Here is a 19,783-nt window from a genome sequence, read left to right as displayed (position 1 = left end):
GTCATCAAAATCTAACAATCCACTTTTTGCAAATAATTATCCTTATTGGCTATTTATACAAAATCATTATTATACTTAAGATAATTTAATAGTGTAAACATAGATATTAACTAACAATAGTTAAATGGTATTTGTGTATATTCGAACATACATTATATATCTATTAATTTAGTATGAATACCCCCAAATAAATTGTAACATTTATTATTTAGAACTATGTGAAAAACAAGATTATCATGCATATGAAGACAGTGTATCAAATTTTGTCAAGAAAATCCAGCCAAAAAGGGAGATTTGTTAAGGTTTTGCCCTGATTTTTTTTCTTTAGAAGGAAAATCAAAGTATTACCATAAATGATTTAATTTTGCCTGAAAGGAAAATATAATTTTCTTCCATATTTGGTTTATTCTTTCCTTAGAGAAAAAAGTTTAGAGATTTATAAATTGAAGATCCATATTCTCATAACATAATACAAGAACATCCACAATGTAGTCATTTAAGAGTCTTGCTTATGGGGAGATTTTCTTGTTTTAATATTTTCTTTTTATTAGTTTTTCATATGTAGGTCGATTGGTTAAATCATATAATAATATTTTGATAGTAAAAGTTTTTGTCATCTAATTTATTGATATCATGATTTGCAATTGTAAATCCCTAATCACTTTCGATCCAACAAATTTCTCATTTACTTCTTTAATGACATTTTAAGGCTATAATACTTATTTAGAAATTAAAGAATAGAAAGTAGAGCTGGGCATTAACAATGTAAGAGTCTTTTGGCATTGTTGTTGGGAGGTTACAAGTGATTTTTTTAAGAAAAAAAACAACAATTTAAAATAACTATTAAAAAGAACATATGTTATTTATATAGCAAAATAAAATAAAATGCATCCTAATCTAGTTCGATTTTTTTCTCAAATAAGACCCACATTTGGCTAAACTTAAGTCCATCACTTCCATCTTACTTTCACCTTTTTAACCCACTTTCTCTTACTTCAAATCACCTCCATCTTTCCTTTTTAAAATCGGTTTCTCGATTCTCTTTCTTCAATATTTATTTATTTATTAAAAAAATCTTAACAATAATTCAAAAGATTTATATCACCATCTCATTGATTCACACAATCGCATTTTTGTCAAGTATCTTTTGGGATTTTTTCCGAGATTTTGGCTATTTGGGATTTTTTCAGGTTTAAAGCTTTTCTGATTTGTATTATGTGAGTTTTTTTGTATTTATCGGATATATAATAGAGTAGTAATTACAAATAACCTTCATATATCAAATATTTGTATNGAATTGGAGCCCTTTTGTGCATGTTTGAAGGGAAACAAATGCTCATGAAACACAACATTCATGTTCACAAAAAATGAGTGATTGTGGAGATCATATAATACATAGCCCTTCTGTGTTGATGAGTACCCCATGAATACTGCAGGAATTGCCCTTGGAGAGAACTTATCCAGTATTTTAGGTTGAGCAGCATAACACAAACAGCCAAACACTCTGAGATGAAGCAAGAATGGAGGGTGTATATATATCATATGGGGAATGAAAACCAAGAATCCTTGAGGGAAGCCTGTTCATGATATATACTGCAGTGAACACACATTCACCCTAGTACTTGAGTGGGATTGAGGCTTGAAATCTGAGGGACCTGGCAATATTTAGGATGGTTCTGTGTTTTCTTTCAGCAACACCATTTTGTTGTGGTATGTAAACACAAAAGCTTTGATGAAAAATGTCTAGGGTACTTAACAAGGCTTTAAATTCGTGACTAAAAAACTCACACCCATTGTTTGTTCTCAGAGTTTTAACAGTAGTGGAGAAAACATTAGTGACCTGTTTGAGAAATTGTGTGAGGACTGCTATAGTATCAACTTTAGAGTTAATTAAGAACACCCAAGTATATCGACTATAATCATCCACAATAGTAACAAAAAACCATTTTCCATTATTGGTAGGCACTCTGTATGGCCCCCGTATATCACAATGTAACAGATCAAACACATTTGAGGACATAGTAGTGCTTACAGGAAAAGGAAGTTTTGTGTTCTTAGCTATTGGACACACTGTACAATGAGTGTGGTCCTTACACTGTAAGGAACTAAGAAATTCATGCTTCTTTATTACATCAATAGGAACATGACCTAACCTCTTATGCCAAACATCAGCAGAATCAGACAGAACAAGTAAACCAACAGACTGACTGATAGAGGTAGTATGACTTTCATTACTAGACCTTCTAGTGCTATTAACCAGCCTTTTTTAAGCTTGAGTTGGTCCCCCTTTTAGTATGTAAAGTCCATGATCCTCCTTACCAATCCCCTTCACCTGACTAGTGGATAGATCCTAAAAACCACGAAAGTCAGGAAAAAAAGCTACCATGCAGTTGAGTTCCTTAGTGAGCTTGGAGACTGATACTAAGTTGACCTTAAATGAAGGCAAGTATAACACATTTGATATAGTTTGGTTGGCCAATCGACATGTGTTGCCTACATGAGTTATTGCTACTTTATTTCCATTAGGTAGGTGGACATGATTATTTGAATCAGTAGGAGCTGTACTACTGGTGACTAGTGTGTCAAGAGTAGATGTTGGTATTGATCCTGCACTACCTGTATCTACTATTCATTCATCTGGAGCATGAGAACATAGGTTCACAGAAGTGTTACCTGCATCTACAGAAGCCACTTTGGCAGGTGAATTCACTTCATTGGTAGAGTCATTCTTAGACAGCAACTGAAGGATTTGTTGGTATTGATCCTGAGTAAAAAGAGCACCAACTTGGGAACCAGAAGTTGCAGTGACCTTATGCTCAATATATGATGAGCTTTCAACCTGATGTGCAGAGATGCCTGAAGAGGAACCTTTCCTTTTTGACTTAAAGTCAGCAGGATATCCCACAATTTTGTAACATTGCTCTTTGGAGTGCCCTTTGCAGCCACAGTGAGTACATTGCAGAATATTTTGTCTGTTTTTATAAGTGACAAAAGTACTTGCACCAGCACTATAATTTATGCCAGACATGGAGGAGCTGCTACTGGATCCTGTGTGATAGGTTGGACCTTTGTGACTATACATGGTTGAGCCTTCGATTGAACCAAATCCTAACTCGGAGGAGCAGAATGCACTAGATTTCTCTGAGACTCTTGGTCCATAAGCAAAGCATATGCTTTGTTCAATGTGGGAGCATGGCTCATCATACGAATTTGACTCCTATGAGGGGAATAAGATTCATTGAGACCCATGAAACTGCTGGTATTCACAATGTTCACCAAATTTCCTCGATTCAGGACAAGGCATGATAGCATCATACTCATCCCATAGATCTCTCAGTTTGGAAAAGTAATCAGCAATAGACATAGTTCCTTGGACAAGTGAGTGAATTTCTCTGTGAATCTCTAGATCCATTAACTGTCTCAAACCTCTACCTTAGATCTAGCCATACCTTCCTTGCATCTGAAGCATACACAACTGAACTCAAAAGCCCAGGCCTTACAACATTCATAATCCAGGATAAAACTATAGCATTACATTTTTCCCGCTGATCATGCAATACAGGTTCAAACATAGACTTAGGAAATCGACCATCAACAAATCCTAACTTGCTACGACCTACAAGTCCAATCCTGAATGACCTATTCCATAGTGCATAATTCTCAGATCCAGTTAACTGGAGGGAGATTAAAGAGCTACCTGGAGTGTCTGTATGTTGCAGAAAAATAGGGTAATTGTGATCGAGCACTGGAATGCAGCCATTGAAGGAGCAGCATTGCTTCCACTTTCAGTAGATGTTTCAATAGCCATTTGCAGAAAGTTGCAGCAGATTAATCAACCTTTGACACTACCTTTGGAGTTGCTTCTGAAACACAGATGAACTCTGAGTATCTAGTGATCGAGAACACTGCGAATCTACCCTACGATCAAGTGCTCTGATACCATGAAAACTCCATTAATGGAGGTTTAGATCACACTAAAATGTATATGAAATCATGAAGAAGAAAAAGAGAGAAACTGTATTATTAGCTCAACACAGCACTGTTACATTGATTTTGCTTTCTTAAGCCTTTACACTTAAATGAATACCTCTATTTATAGAATTAGGATTGCAACAAACTTCTCAACTACCTATGGAAGCTTCTAGAACCTTCCTAACAACTTGACTCACTTCACACCATATAGCTTGTTTAACACCTTTGATCAACAACTATGTTATGTTCATTGCATGCATTCATGATAGCTGCTAGAGTCAACAAATCTAACATCACCTGGCCCAAAAGAAAGATCCATCTGCCTGCAAAATAGATAAGACTGACATGGTGAACAAATAATTGTAAGAAATGCTGGAGTGACCTAAATTGCAAGCGAGAGTATAGCTGTCAAATTCACTTGCCTTCGAAGATCAAGCCATGTTAAGCCAGCTTGCACCACTGCCAAGTTGTCAGAATCTGGTGAGACTATGATGATCATGTCCTCAGAGTATTGAGTTTCAAGAATCGACATAAGTTGTGTTACACGAACAAAGATATCCGAAACACTCTCATTAGGTGTTCCATCATCAGTAGGAGGGTGGCTTTATGTTCGGAGAAACGCTATCTGATTCATACACCTGCAGCATTATATCAGGAACTTAAGTGTTTCAATGATTTTCGAATAATTTAGCACACAAGAGTATAGTTCTCCGAGGCAAAGAGAAATGACTCATTGGAAATACTAGACAATAAATATTTGAAAAACTCCACATATGATTAATTATCATTAGGATTGGAAGTTTATTTCAGCTGAAGATATTTAATCCTTTCCCACCACATAGGACTCAGAATACAGTGTTTATCTTATTAATTAACACACGAATTCGACAGTAATGTGACTGAGTACAAAGCAGCATCTTACTTTAGATATAGTATCCAAACTTTTCCTTCATATGCCCCCAATCCATGAGCATCGAGAAAGCTATATTCAGGGACTATATGGCTGCAATCAGACTAGCGAAGTAGTTAGCAAATAGCACTGAATATCAAGAAAACAAACCAAGTTAGTGTCCCAATTATAATACCTTCGATTAACAGCAGCGAAGCCTCATTATTTGTCTGGATTGCCTTCCCCTACTTGTCTACGTTGTGGGACAATAAGACGCCATACATGACAAATTGTTTGTGTTTCATGACATTTAATTTGAACTCCAACAACAGAAAATACATAGCGGAAGATTGATAGGCAATACAAAGTGTCAAAGAGAACTCCAACAACAGAAAATATATAATTTGAGCATTTTGAAATCAAAGATTATAATAAAACTCAGCCAGTGAAAAGTGTAAAATCAAAAAGAGGCATTAACAATAAGCTAGATACAGTTGAATTTGAATGAACAATTTCAATTCCTTTATTCGCCATAAAACAGAAAAACCTTATATTGCAACTACTTATAAAAGCTAATCATCAATGGTATCAGAATCATCTGAAGATTGAGAAGATCCTCCTTTTACTTCATATATCCTATTTTCCCCTGTATCGTTACCTGAAGAATCAGAAACAAGTATAGGCGAGAATTTGTGATGATTTTGGTTGTCAATCATATACTTAAGCCTATCCAAAACTTGTTTAGCTTCAGCCTTAGCTGACAGAGCTTCCTTAACCCTAATGTCAGCATTAATCCTGGCCATAACGGCAGCATTGTGAATAGATTCAGAAACAATTGTAGCAGCGGCAACCAACTGTTTAGCCAAATGTGTGTTGATTTCAATAGCGTTATTAGTGGGAGTAACATAGAAGAAAGTAAAATTAGGGTTAGAACAAAGAGGGCATAAGTAACCAGAAGGAGCATCAGGTACACAAGAGAGGTGTGAAATAGAGGGGCATTTTAGGCATAAGAGACGGAGACGAGGGGGAGGAGGGTTATGGAGGAAGACATCGAAACAGATGGGACAGAAGGAACCGGGGTGGGAATCCAGTACACAGGCGGTGCAGAGATGACGGTGAATACCTCTGTAAGGGAGAAGGTGGAGGATGAAGGGGCGAGTGGCGGAGCAAACCGCGCATCGGCTGCCGGAAACAATTTGCTGCAGCATTATATTAGAACAAACAATTTGTTGTATGGCAAATCAGTCGTAATCTCACATTTATTTATATATAAAAAAAATTGTTGAGATTCAAAGTATCCAATCTTCTCTTTTGCATGTTCATTGCATGCATTCATCATTGATTGAAATAGATATATTTCCCTTTTTTACCCACCAACTCTTTAACACAATAATTTCTAAAAAGAAAAAATTAATCCCAATATGAAAAATCAATTAACCCAATATGAAAAATCAATTAACCTCCAAGGTGGGCGACATATATACTTGTAGCTGCAAGAGAAAAGTGTTAAAAATTGATACTCCATTAAAGAGGATGAATGTTAAAAAGGAACCGGAAAGATATGTGATTTATCAATGCGGTCCTCAAGATATTCGGATATCTTGTTTATGAATTATAGTTGGCTCATTTAGTAAAATTAGTCCCGGGAACATGCGTTGCACGTTTGTCCCCTAATTGACATTAGACAAGTTAATTTATATAATCATAGTGGAGCGTACATAAATTCATCGCTAAGTTCAAAGCTAAGTCCTTTTATATGTAAGTTTAACATAAGAATATAACTCTTCACAAAATATAGTATGGAAATCTTGTGTCATATTTGGGAGGTTTGATATTTTCAATGCTTCATGAAAATAAACCTTTTATTATATCAAAGGAATTAATATATTTTAATTACTAAATGTAAGTTTTAATAATCAAAAAAGAAATTGGCTATAAAAAGATACGTATAAAGAAAAATGTTACAAAATGTCTAGGTGGTCTAACATCAAATGTATAGAAAAAAATTACAAGTTCAAACGGAAAAGAAAGAAAAAGTAAATAAAGACGTTGCACCAATAATAAAAGACATCACATTAAAATACATGGACAAAAATATTGGCGTATTGACTGAATTACATTTTGTTAGAAGTTGATATTGATTGAATTACATTTTGTTAAAAGTCGACTTGCTATAGATAAAATGTTTCATATGTATAAAAAAAACTAAATAATAATTTTAAAAAATAGAAAAGAAAGTATGAATATGTTAAAAATATAGATACACTATATTTCTTGAACTATATATTAAAGTATCATATATAAAAAATTAAATATGAATTCTAATACAATAAAATTTAATGTAACTTTTAGCCATCTTTTTACTTTACGTTATTTTTCATTTTATTTTTACTTTTGCACTAATTCTTGTACCTCACTTTAATAGTTAAGTGCATGAATTTTCTAAACATTTGAGATTACATTTAAAAAGGAAAAAGTACAAATATGTTGTTTTAAAAAAAATGATTATCAAACAACGAAGAGGACATAACTTAATGTTTATCAAAGACTTACTCTTTTACGGGTCTAGTTTTAAAAATATTCTATGGGATTTAACATGCTTACCCTCAAAATAATTAATTATAAATATAAATAGGGATTAGCTTTATTATATTTATATCCTAAAGAAAGAAGAAATGAAGAATACAAAAATATAGTAATCAATTATGAAATTATATTTAAAAACTCAAAAAGCTGGAGATATGAAAAATAAAAATTCACTTACAACTTCATATTAGAGAATATTCATCTTGTAACTATGATAATTTACATATTTCTCAACAAAAAGAAGATGACTATGCATGAAATTTTAAAGAATACTAATAAATAATGTTGTGAGTGTCTTTGACAGACTCTTCATTACTCTCACTTATCTTACTAAATTAAAATTGAAGGTTATTAGACTCTTCCTTACCACATTTAATTAGTACGTGAATATATGATTGCATTAAAATCTTGTTGGATGCATGAATTTAAATATAACTATTACTTACTATTCAATTAATTAAATAGATAGTAGTATTTAATTTATTTTAGGGGTAAGATAAGGGCAAAATGGCAATTCAACTTTGAGGTTAGGAGCTTCCCACTTATAATAATATATGATGATAATGATATATGATATCATGATGATTATTCAAGAATTGGGAAAAAATGAATAATTTTTATAATTTGTAGAATTTTCATGTTTATGATTAAAACAACAGAAAAGGGTCAAAAATATCCTTAAACTATCCGAAATAGCTCATATTTACCCTTAAACTATATTCGGCTAAAAACTACCCTTCCCGTCAAACTATTGAGTCAAAAGTGCCCTTCTTATTAACGGAAGTTGTTAAATGCCACATTGCACGCCAATAGGATTCCACTGCCACATAGACTAAAAGGGTAAAAAATACCCTTAAACTATCCGAAATAGCTCATATTTACCCTTAAACTATATTTTGGCTCAAAACTACCATTTCCGTCAAACTATTGGGTCAAAAGTGTCCTTCTTATTAACGGAAGTTGTTAAATGCCATGTGGATTCCATATTACACGGCAATAGGGTTCCACTGCCACATAGACTAAATCCCTAACTCTTAATAACTCTTTTTTTTCCTTATTTCATTATTTTCCAGAAACGTTTTCACTCCTTCTCCCTCATTTCGCGGCTAGGGTTTCACAGTTTTCTTCGTCACTGGGTTTCAAAGTGGATATTTGTGGTTGTAGGTTAGTAAATCTTTTTTCTTATTTTATTATGTTTACAACCACAAATATCCACTTTGAAACCCAACCCCGAAGAAAGCTATGAAATCCTAGCCGCGAAATGAGGGGAAAGTTGTGAAATTCTAACTATCATGCTTTGAGATCGAAAACATAATAAAATAAGAAAAAATATTTACTAACCTACAACCACGAATATCCACTTTGAAACCCAGCCTCGAAGAAAGCTATGAAACCATAGCTACGAAATGAGGGAAAGTTGTGAAATCCTAACACTATCATGCTTTGAAATCGAAAACATAATAAAATAAGAAAAAAAGATTTACTAACCTACAACCACGAATATCCACTTTGAAATCCAGCCACAAAGAAAACTGTGAAACCCTAGCCTCAAATGAGGGAGAAGGGGTGAAATCGTTTCTGGAAAATAATGAAATGAGGGGGGGGGCGGGGGGGGAAGAGTAATTAGGATTTAGGGATTTAGTCTATGTGGCAGTGGAACCCTATTGGCATGCAATGTGGCATCCACATGGCATTTAACAACTTCCGTTAATAAGAAGGGTACTTTTGACCCAATAGTTTGACGGGAAGGGTAGTTTTGAGCCGAAATATAGTTTAAGGGTAAATATAAGTTATTTTAGATAGTTTAAGGGTATTTTTGACCCTTTTCCGTTTAGTCTATGTGGCCATGGAACCCTATTGGCGTGCAATGTGGGATCCATGTGACATTTAACAACTTTCGTTAATAAGAAGGGCGCTTTTGACCCAATAGTTTGACGGAAAGGGTAGTTTTAAACCGAAATATAGTTTAAGGATAAATAAGATCTATTTCGGATAGTTTAAGGGTATTTTTGACCCTTTTCCGTTAAAACAATACAACTTGCATGATATATCCAAATAAACTCCAACTCCAAATTATGATTCAATATTTCAGAGTGATATAAGTAAAAAATTAAATTCTGAAAATGGAAATAAAAAATTTGATTAGAATTGATGAGTCGCATAACATGCTTTACGTAGTCCATTTTCCATGTTCTGCATTAGAGCTTTTTTTTATATTTTTATCAAAGGGAGAAAAAGGAAAAATTCCCAAAAGTTCTAAGTTTTTCTTTTTAATCAATAAATTGAGGTTCGATACATTTTAAGTGATTTTTGTGTCTAGTGAACATTCAAACGAACTGTTTGGAAATTTTATAGAGTTTAAGTTATATACACTACTATCAGCATAAAAAGAAATTTATATGATCCGACAATCTTGTGTCTAAAATTCAAAAATCATCTCAAGTACATTTGGCAGCAATAAGACATTCAAATGGTTACACTAACACTGTGGTCACTTGTTCCAACAGAAAATGTTATGATCCCATGGAGCTTTTAAGCTTGGTGAAAAAAAACTATACAGTTGCCTGAGCCCATCTTCACCAACAATGATAAAGTTGACGTATAGCTGATAAAGGTGACGTATCTCACCTGCATTCTTGTTGGTGAAATCCAAGCTTAGGAGTATAATGTCATGTACAGCTAGGGGGGCTTAAGCATTTATAAACTGTGTATGCAGGTTGCTTATATGTAGGTATGCTGCTAGCGTCAACAAATCTAACTTCACCTGGCCCAAAATAGATAAGAGCTACATGGTCAACAAATAATTGTTAAAGTGACGTAAACTGCAAGCAAGGTATAGCTGTCAAAGTCACTTGCCTTGGAAGATCAAGCCCTGTTAAACCAGCTTGCACAACTGTCAAGTTGTCAGAATCTGGTGAGACAATGATGACAGTGTCCTCAGAGTATTGAGTTTCAAGAATCGACATAAGTTGTGTTACACGGACAAAGACATCCGAAACACTCTCATTAGGTGTTCCGTCATCAATAGGGGGTGGCTTTATATTCGGAGAAACACTATCTGATTCAGGAATTTAAGTGTTGCAATGTTTCTCGAATCATTTAGCATACAAGAGTACAGTTAAGTTCAAGTTCTCCGAGGCAAAGAGAAATAACTCATTGTGGATCCTTTGGGGCAAAAGAAATACTAGACGACAGATCCCAAATGTTTGAAAAACTCCACTTGTTCCCTCTGGCCTCATATGATTATCATTAGGATTGGAAGTTCATTTCAGCTGAATATACCATTTAAGTTTTAACTATTGTTATTGTTAGTTACTCCCTCCATTCCATATATATTAACTCACTTAATTTTTGAGGCATTTTTCATTTTTCAAATTAACTTAATTGTTCAGTTTTCAAGACTACTTTTAGAGTGTTCTTCCAATTTTACCCTTTATTGGTTAGTATTGGAATTAGTGATTAATTAATATTTAGTTATTTTAATCATAAATTTGACAATAATTAATAAGGGTAAAAATGGAAAAGTAGTAATGTATAACTATTAAATTACCTTAACTATAATAATAATAATAATAATTAATGATTTTGTATAAATAGTGAATAAAGTTAATTATTTGCAAAAAGTCTCAAACAAGTGGGATTTTTATATTTTGATGACAAATTTTATGTCGAACTAAATTACAAACGGAGTTGTCCTAAATCGTGTGATTGTTAATATAGGAATCCAAATCCTCCTATAAGTGTGACTGTTAATAGTATCTTCTATACCTAAAATTATAAGGAATCCAAATCCTCCCATAAGTGTGGTTTTTAATAATATATCTTCTATATATAATAAGGAGAAGGAGGTCGATCGATCGATCAGTAGATGATAATTTAGAATTAAAGATGGGTGATTGGTCAGAAACTAATTATGATATGTTGGTTCTCATAGCTAAGCGTTTCAATTTAATTGAAGATTACCTAAATTTTGCCTCTGTCTGCAAATCGTGGCGATGTGCGGCCACCAAGGAGAATTTTAACACTAATCTGGCTAGAGTTCCGTGGCTGATGTTAGCTGAGGAAGAAGGCAATTCAAATCGACAGTTGGTTAGCCCTTATAATGGCATGATTATGAAGAAGAAGATTCCAAAAGCCAGCGGAAAAAGATGTATGGAGACTATGGGATGGCTTGTTATGGTAGGAAAAGAAGAAGGTGAGATTAGTTTGTTACATCCCTTCTCTGGTGTTCAAATCGAATTGCCCCATCAAAATACCACCGAAAATTATCATACTCACCACCAAACTGGCGACCTGTGGACCTATTTTCACAAGGCAGTTTTGTCTGCTAGTCCTTCTCACACATCAGACTACCTTCTCATGGTAATTGAGGGAGATGTCAAGTTCCTCAGTTATTGGAGGCCAGGCAACTTGCAATGGACTAGGATTATAAATACATCCCTCCACGTTGCACATCGTGATGTCATATATTTTGATGGCAAATTTTATGCAGTTGATTGGAGTGGTCGAGTTCTAGTTTGTGATATTGAATCCAATCAGACACAAGTAGTTGCACAACTAGCTAGGGAATATAATGGGGAAGAGTCGTACATAGTAGAATCACTAGGAACATTATTTATAGTTGTGCGTTACGGTGTTGGGATAAGATACATTACAGATGATAGCGAGAGGATTCCATTGACACTTACCCAAGATGATATTTTTGATGATCTTGATGAGGAATTAACTTATGGGACAACAAATATTCGAGTTTTTGAGGTAGATTTAGTTACTGGCAAATTGACGCAAACTAAAGAATTAGGGGACACAGCTTTTTTTATTGGTCATAATGCTTCTCGCTCTGTTCAACCTTCTCAATTTCCTGGAATCAAGCCAAATCATATTTATTTTACCGATGATTATTGGGAATCATACCTTGTATTTGAAGAAGGGGGTGGCTTGGACATGGGTGTTTTCAACTTAGCTGATGGCACCATCCTCCCCTTCCCACACTACAAGGGTGTCTCTTTAAGTCCTGTTTGTCCTCCAACTTGGGTCACACCAACCCTATGTTGATTATATTTGATTAGATCACACTCCTTTCATTTAATTTTCTACTAGTATTATTTGTTAGTGTTGTTTTCCTTTCCATCTTACATAATTGGGTTGGTTTGGTTTTAACTAAATAAAAAAAAAACAACGTGAGATGAAACCAACCCGACACTATATAATATAATTTTAAAATTTTATTTTATATATAAAAGTATCTACTTCTAAATACAGCAGTTTGAAAGTAGAGTAGTAAATAACGAGTCTTGACTATCCATATTGATTCAATTATGAGAGGGAGAAAGTTATGTTGAAAAGCAAGTTCGGAGATGATCTCCATGGACGTAGGTTTGATACCTCCAAGTTTTTAATTATAGCCCAGTTCCCAAGATCATCGAGGATAACTCCACCTTCTATTGACTTGATGGAGAAGGATCCGTCAATGTTAAGCTTGTAGTAGCCCAGAGGAGGGGGTTTAATTTCCAGCAAACTTGGAAGGAGATTTTGGCAGAGGGACAGTGATAAAAAGACTTAGTGGTGTAAGTGTAGTCAATGGCGCGAGCATAAACTTGAGAAATCGAGATAGGATTGGCAGAGTTATGAAAAATCTGCTGAATAGGGGGGGGCTATGAGCTTATAGACGGAGGCCATGGAAAATTTACCATTATCATCGAGGGACCAAATCGAAGTATCTTTGGTAACCGGGAAAACAAATTAAAGGAGCAGGAGTCAGTATTGCACTGATTATTTGTCCTAAGGTTTGAGACTTTCTTGTTTACATCGATCACAGATGTGAATAGGGCTCTAAGTGAAAACAAACTTCAAAGGAATTAAAAATGACATAAGAAATATCGACTTGGAAGCTCTAGTAACCTTCAAAACTCTTGTTGATCAGGCTTCCAGTCATTTTGAATAGTTGATCAAAGTGATCGAGGTCTGCAGTATAAAACTCCTTCATAGGAATTACATTGTAGTTAAAAAATGACAAGGAAATTAAGATCAAGATATCTTTTTTATGGATCGACAAAAACAGCCAGCCATGGAAATGATGAAAAGATACATGAGAATGTACGTAGTTGACATCATATATACAATTAGTCGACCTAAACTACATGACAATTAGGCGTACATTGTTTATGTGGAACACGCACAAATCACAGAAAGCACTTCCCTAGTAATGTAATTAAAGGAGCAGGACAATTAGGCGTACATTGTTTATGTGGAACACTAAATATAGTACTTAGCACAAATCACAGAAAGCTGCTAAGAAGCATTCTCTAGTAATGAAGTTGTAAGTGATATAAATATGTTATGGTCCTTCCAAACTTGAGGAAGATGAGCCAGCAGTACCATTCTTCCGGTAGAATGGACCATTACTGGTAGGCAGAGCTACAATTTCAACACAAACCAGGAGTGATACTGGGAGAGCTTGCCAATTAGTTGTTGATTTGAGAATAAACTGCAAACAGGCTGCTTTAACTACTCAACCAGAGAGTGAAGGCCAAAGTTTTGTACATTAAGCGTCTGAGTTTTCGTTTTAATAGATTCAAAGAAATGCCAACACTTGAGCAATCCAAGAATTAAATCAAAATTCATAAGTGAAAAAATCTTGGTTCATTCCTTCCTTGGTTTTTAGTGACGTGTCAATCCAAGTGGGACTAATCCCTCCACCTAAGTGTTGCCAACTAGGATTCACTACAAAAGAACTAGACTTTTAGAGGCCACACAAGATGCCACAAAAGCCCAGAATATTGTCACTAAATGTTTTAACTGATTTTTAACATTAAATTCTAATTTTGTGTTTTTTTCTTCATTGTTTTTAAAAAATCACAAATCATATCGATCAGGAGGAGTTTACAGACACTATATATTTTATTTTATGTTATATTTAAATGCATAAAATCTACAATGATGCATTATATAGTAGGAGATTTGAATCGAGAAGTAATTTTTGATGATTTTCATAATAATATTGGATGTTTTTAATAGTGATAGTGCATGTTATTTATTTTAGAAAATTAGGTTGCAAATGAAAATTAATTATCATATTTTTTTTGTTGAAAAAATATGTTATACTAGGGAATGGTTGTTGCAGCTTTAGTCGCCACTAAAAATCACTCATAACTTTTAGTGGCAATATTTGGGATTTTGTGGCGACTTTTATCGCCGCTAAAGGTTTAGTTCTTTGTAGTGAATCCAAGTTGGCAATGCTTAGGTGGAGGGATTAGTCCCATGTGGCTTTCCACATCACTAAAAATTTGGGTGGTTAACTCTTGAGGGTATTTGTGGTCTATTGGGATAACGGCGGGGGTATTTTTGATCCCAAAATGTAATGGAGGATTAAAGTGGTCTATTTTGCATAGTTCAGGAATATTTTTTACGCAAGTTTTTACTATTAAATTGTTTTTTGTACTATTTGAAATAAAGCAATTTAAGCCTTATAAGTTAAGCTTTTGATCTCATATTACTCTCCCCACAAAGTTCCAACGGGAGTAATGTAATTCTCACTCATCATAGTCAAAAGCTCCAAGGGTACAATTGGAGTTTTCTTCAAGAATTTGTACACCCATATCATGCTAGCGTTTCCATTCATTGCCAATGTTTCTTTGATTTATCATAAACAATCTTTCTATCTGTCTAGAGTAAAGGATAAATTTTGTGTATTTTCTAATCCTTTTCAGATCTTATTTGTGGGTTACAATTACGCCATTTATGTTGTTGTTTGTTGTTTATAGTATACCTGGCAAGTTTGGACCTTTCTATTTCATACTACACTAGGTTGGAACATTATAAGGGCTAGCTTTTCATTTTGTGTCACGACACAAAAATGGACGTGATGACACTCGTCTTATCCTATCAAGACAAGTCAGCCTAAAACTCAACTATTACAATAAAATGCAGAAATTTTTATAATCAACTCAAAAATACCCCAAAATTTGATTGTCACGTGTACAAGCCTCTAAAGTATTACAATTGATTCAAAAGAAAAACACAAGTCTCAAATTACCTTGTTTCTAGAATAGAACAACATCATAAATAGGAGTAAGAAGGTCTGCTGAGATAACAAACAGCTACCTCACAAATCTCCAAGAAGCCTCGAAAAATAAGAGAATGGAAAGTATCACAAAGTCCAGGCTAAAAAAATTGTAGAAGCAAGGGGTGAGAACCAAACCATACGGTACTCAGCAAGTAAACCTCTAAACACAAGGTAAGGGGATAGAATGCGGGTACTCCTTACACCCCAACCGAACCTCCACAACTACAACCTGCATAAAACCAGCCCAACCTAACAGTTCACAGTTTACATAGCACCCAGCTCAACAACAGTCACTTTAACAAATTACATATCCTCAACAACAAACTCAATATTCATCAATCACAACTTTCACAAAAAGGCACTTACAAATATCAGCAACACACAAGATCAAGTTCATCAAATAGAGGTAATCAAATATCAAGTATTTTCCAACCACCAATAAAACACATAATCATCAAGAATGAAGGATGTCGTAAGATGCAATGCAATATGACACTATGAAATGATATGCCTCAAAATACAATCTCCCAATCGTATATACATGATACTCCTCGGAAATACATCGAGAGTTCATGACCCATGGGGAACTCGCGAGGTCCATATATCGACACGAACGATCTCCACGTGTCTGTGCGGACGATCTCAACGCACTATCATAAATCAAAAAAAAATTCGCACGGACGATCTCCACGTGCCCAAATTATAATCTTAACATCTCACCATCCCCAGCACAGACGATCTCCACGTGCCCAATTTATACTCAATCTCATGTCAATGCATGTGCACAATATGATTTCAATAAAAGGGATGATGCATCTCAATCAAATATCAATATGATATGTAATCACTTCAGCTATCACTAGTATACGGGTTCAATAAAGAACACAATCACACATACTAAATCAAGTCAATAATATATCAACTAATGTTCATATGCTTTGGCATTCTCGAATTACAATCCGCATTCTATAGTAATAAACTTTTCCTTTATAACACTGGTACCCGTATCAATGCCCGTCACAAACAATTCTCAACACATTACACACAAACAATTAATCACATTGTCTTTTATTACCCCTTTTTCATCATTAGAATTAATCAACGTGAACAAGTTAACCCATCACCAAGTCTCATTACCCCCAAACACATATTACAAGGAAATACACGAATTCCATACACTTAACAAGGGTTTAGAAATCCACTTGCCTTAATTAATTGAACAATCACTCCGAGTCTCGAGTCTTCCCATCTCGTTGAACTTCCAACTCAAAGCAATCTATTCAAGTATATAATCACAGTAAAATTTTGAAACTAACAACACTCGTATCACTATATGTCTAACATAGACCCAAAAATCATAGTGCACGAATCTATGATCAAGTTCTTCACTTTTGGTGCCAACTCTTTTTCCAAATTTTCAAGCCTAGGATTAAGTTCCAAATCCTTCAAATATCATAAATCTAATGATCATATTCATATATATATAATATAATACACATAATATTTAATTACTTATCTCAATATATCAAAAAAATTATTTTGTAATCTGATCATAAAACAAGAACTACTAACTACGGTAATTTAACTGTTTACGAAAATTCATGGCGAGACCATATGAGGCAAAACTCACGAAATTCCTAAAACTTATCAATTCAGAGCAATGATTACATTATGCCATTAGAATAAACAACCTCAATCTTATCCATCATTTGCCAATAATGGCCTAACTCTTGTCTCCTCAAATTGTCAAAAGAACGTACTGCCAAATTCTAAATTCCAATTTCAACTTTGCCAAATTTCCCTTCCTAATTCAATTAAATTGTATTTTAACAATTTGCATTCTATATTCTAACAATATGGTTACAATTAATATGAAAGATTGAGATTTCCTTACCAGCACTGTATTAGCTAAGTCGGTTCCACGCCTCCAGGTGAGTTTCTATTCTGCTCTTCTTTTCTTAATACTTAAGTATTAAAAACTGACAAGCCCTACTATTTATTCTATAAAATAAATAATGGATTTAGCTCATTAGCTATCAATTAAAATTAATTATTTAAAATTACCCGATAACTAAACAATCGTAATTAACAAATAGCTCATAAATTTCCAAACCAACTTCACCGACTAATTCTAAATGAATTGGGACAACTATTGAGAGAGGTAAAACGGTAATTTTACGAAAATTTCCGAAAATAACCTTATGGGTCGTTACATTTTGCCTCTCTTTTTTTTTTTTTTGATTGGGTGAATTTCAACTCAAGTTGAATACGTTTTCTCCTCCTTACACCAAATAAAACATAATAAAAATGAAAAGGGTAATCCAAAATTTTACCCAACAATCATAGAAGTATAAATAGTTGCTCCTAGGAATAAAATCATGAGGCGGGGCGGGGTATTACTAGTGATATCATTCATGAGTGCGAAATATTGCTTTATCTTTTAAATATTTTTTAAAATAAATCGTTTTTAGTAGCAATGTCAAACAAGCTTCAAGGCTCATACGGTGGTGTAAGTGGTAAGAAGGAATCTTACTGGTCTATGAAATCGTGCCCATGTGGGATCAGCCAACTAAAAATAAGTTCCTTGAGCACTTAGAAATCACTAAACTGTAACTTTAAAGATGTTTTGATGGAGTCCGAAGCTAAAAAGGTAAAAAAGATTGAGTAAATTTTTAAAAGGGTAACAAAAATTGAGTATAAAATCAAAAGGGCAATATTTGGATGGAGGGGTAGACGACGTTAAATTGTATATACAAGTTTATGTCGGAATGAATCTTATATGGGTCACGTCAGAATGAGAGGCTTGCTGACATGACTAACACGAGCCTTCCTTTTTAAAAAAATGGCAGCTTTAAAATAAAAAAAATAAAAAATATTCCTTCATCATTATTTATTTAATCGTTTTGTTGTTATGTTTCCGTGCTTATTTTTTCTAAATTTGAGCAAATTACTAAAAAATAGACTGTTTTTTTCCCGTTTAAGCTACAATTAATTTAAATGAATTCACCAAAATAATACGTTTTTTAAAGATTGTAAAATCTAGTTTAAACGTGTTCAGAGTAATGTTTTATGTTTTTATTTTATTCAAAAAAATTCAATGACAAAATGACCATGAACGTTGTTGTGAATAACATTTTATAGCTCGTTATTCTAAAGCGTGTTTTATGAACATGGTGAGATCAACTTGTAAAAAGAAGAGAATGGTATATGCTTAAGGGGATCATCGATGATGTTGAAACTAGTAATCAATCAAACATGGAATATATACCTTCTTGGACCCCCTTGCGAACAATATATAACGAACAAAGGAATAAGTGACGCAAAAATGACTTGTAAAAAATATCAGCTTGGTAGCTCTAATAACCTTCAAAACTCTTGTTCAATCATTTTGAACAGTTGATCCAAATAAAAATGCCAGTATTTGGGAAATCGAAGAATTAATCAAAATTTAGATGTGAAGAAAACTTGGTTCATCCTTTGTGGCTGCTATCGACAGACTTAGGTCTTGTTATTTTTATTTTTTTTAGGGATACATATAATTCGACATAACAATTATTACTACTAATACATATTACATGTTCAAACTAAAAAGTCTTGAATTTGGGAATACACGAACCTTGAACCGATTTCAACAAAAAAAGATTCTCACTCAAGTTGTAACCGATCGATCGAATACAACAACTTTTCAAGAAACAAACCGTAATTACTTTAACAAAGAAAGTGTATATATCCATAAAAAAAAATTCATTTCATTTCATTTACGTAGGGTTATATATATAATCCCCATATGAATCCATTACACGGGTAAAGAAATCAATCAAGAAAAAGATGAGGCACAACAAAAAGAAAGAAAATCATCATCAAAAGTTCACGTACGAGTAATCCTATATATCGTTTATTTTATACTTCTTCTTCCTTCCGATCGACTTCATCGGCGTCGCCATCTTACTTTTTCTTCCTTTCTTCGACTTCATCTGGGGAACTTTCTTCCATCTAAGGGAAAAAAGAAAAGAAAAGAAAATTGAGACAAAAGAAAGAAGGGGATCATAGTTATATATAATGAGAAAGGTAGGTAATATAATCATGAACTTAATTTCTTAATTACCTCATGACATTGTTGATTGCATTTGCACCTATGCAACTTCAGTGTAATACTGGATGAGAATACCATTTGGCAATCAAGGCATTTGGCCTTAAATGTCCTGTGCAATTTCTTGTTATGCACTTGCATCATCACAAAGGACAATTCCCCAATATCATCATTCTTCTTA

The 19,783-nt window shown here is 33.9% G+C and overlaps 2 protein-coding genes across 2 annotated transcripts; one reads left to right on the top strand and one right to left on the bottom strand.

The window, feature by feature from the left end:
• Window positions 1-5,433: 5,433 nt before the first annotated feature.
• On the bottom strand, window positions 5,434-6,069 carry LOC125857864 (uncharacterized). The gene has a single exon (XM_049537515.1). It carries the CDS (start codon window positions 6,067-6,069, stop codon window positions 5,434-5,436), a length of 636 nt encoding a protein of 211 aa, XP_049393472.1.
• A 5,257-nt stretch (window positions 6,070-11,326) lies between these two features.
• LOC125860693 (F-box protein SKIP23-like) lies at window positions 11,327-12,502 on the top strand. Its single transcript, XM_049540701.1, has one exon. It carries the CDS (start codon window positions 11,336-11,338, stop codon window positions 12,500-12,502), a length of 1,167 nt encoding a protein of 388 aa, XP_049396658.1. The 5' UTR covers window positions 11,327-11,335.
• Window positions 12,503-19,783: the final 7,281 nt, after the last annotated feature.

The sequence above is a fragment of the Solanum stenotomum genome, chromosome 3 (assembly GCF_019186545.1).
Source record: "Solanum stenotomum isolate F172 chromosome 3, ASM1918654v1, whole genome shotgun sequence".
In the NCBI taxonomy this organism is placed as follows: Eukaryota; Viridiplantae; Streptophyta; class Magnoliopsida; order Solanales; family Solanaceae; genus Solanum; species Solanum stenotomum.
Note: the sequence above shows the minus strand (reverse complement) of the source record. Positions and strands in the feature narration are given on the sequence as shown.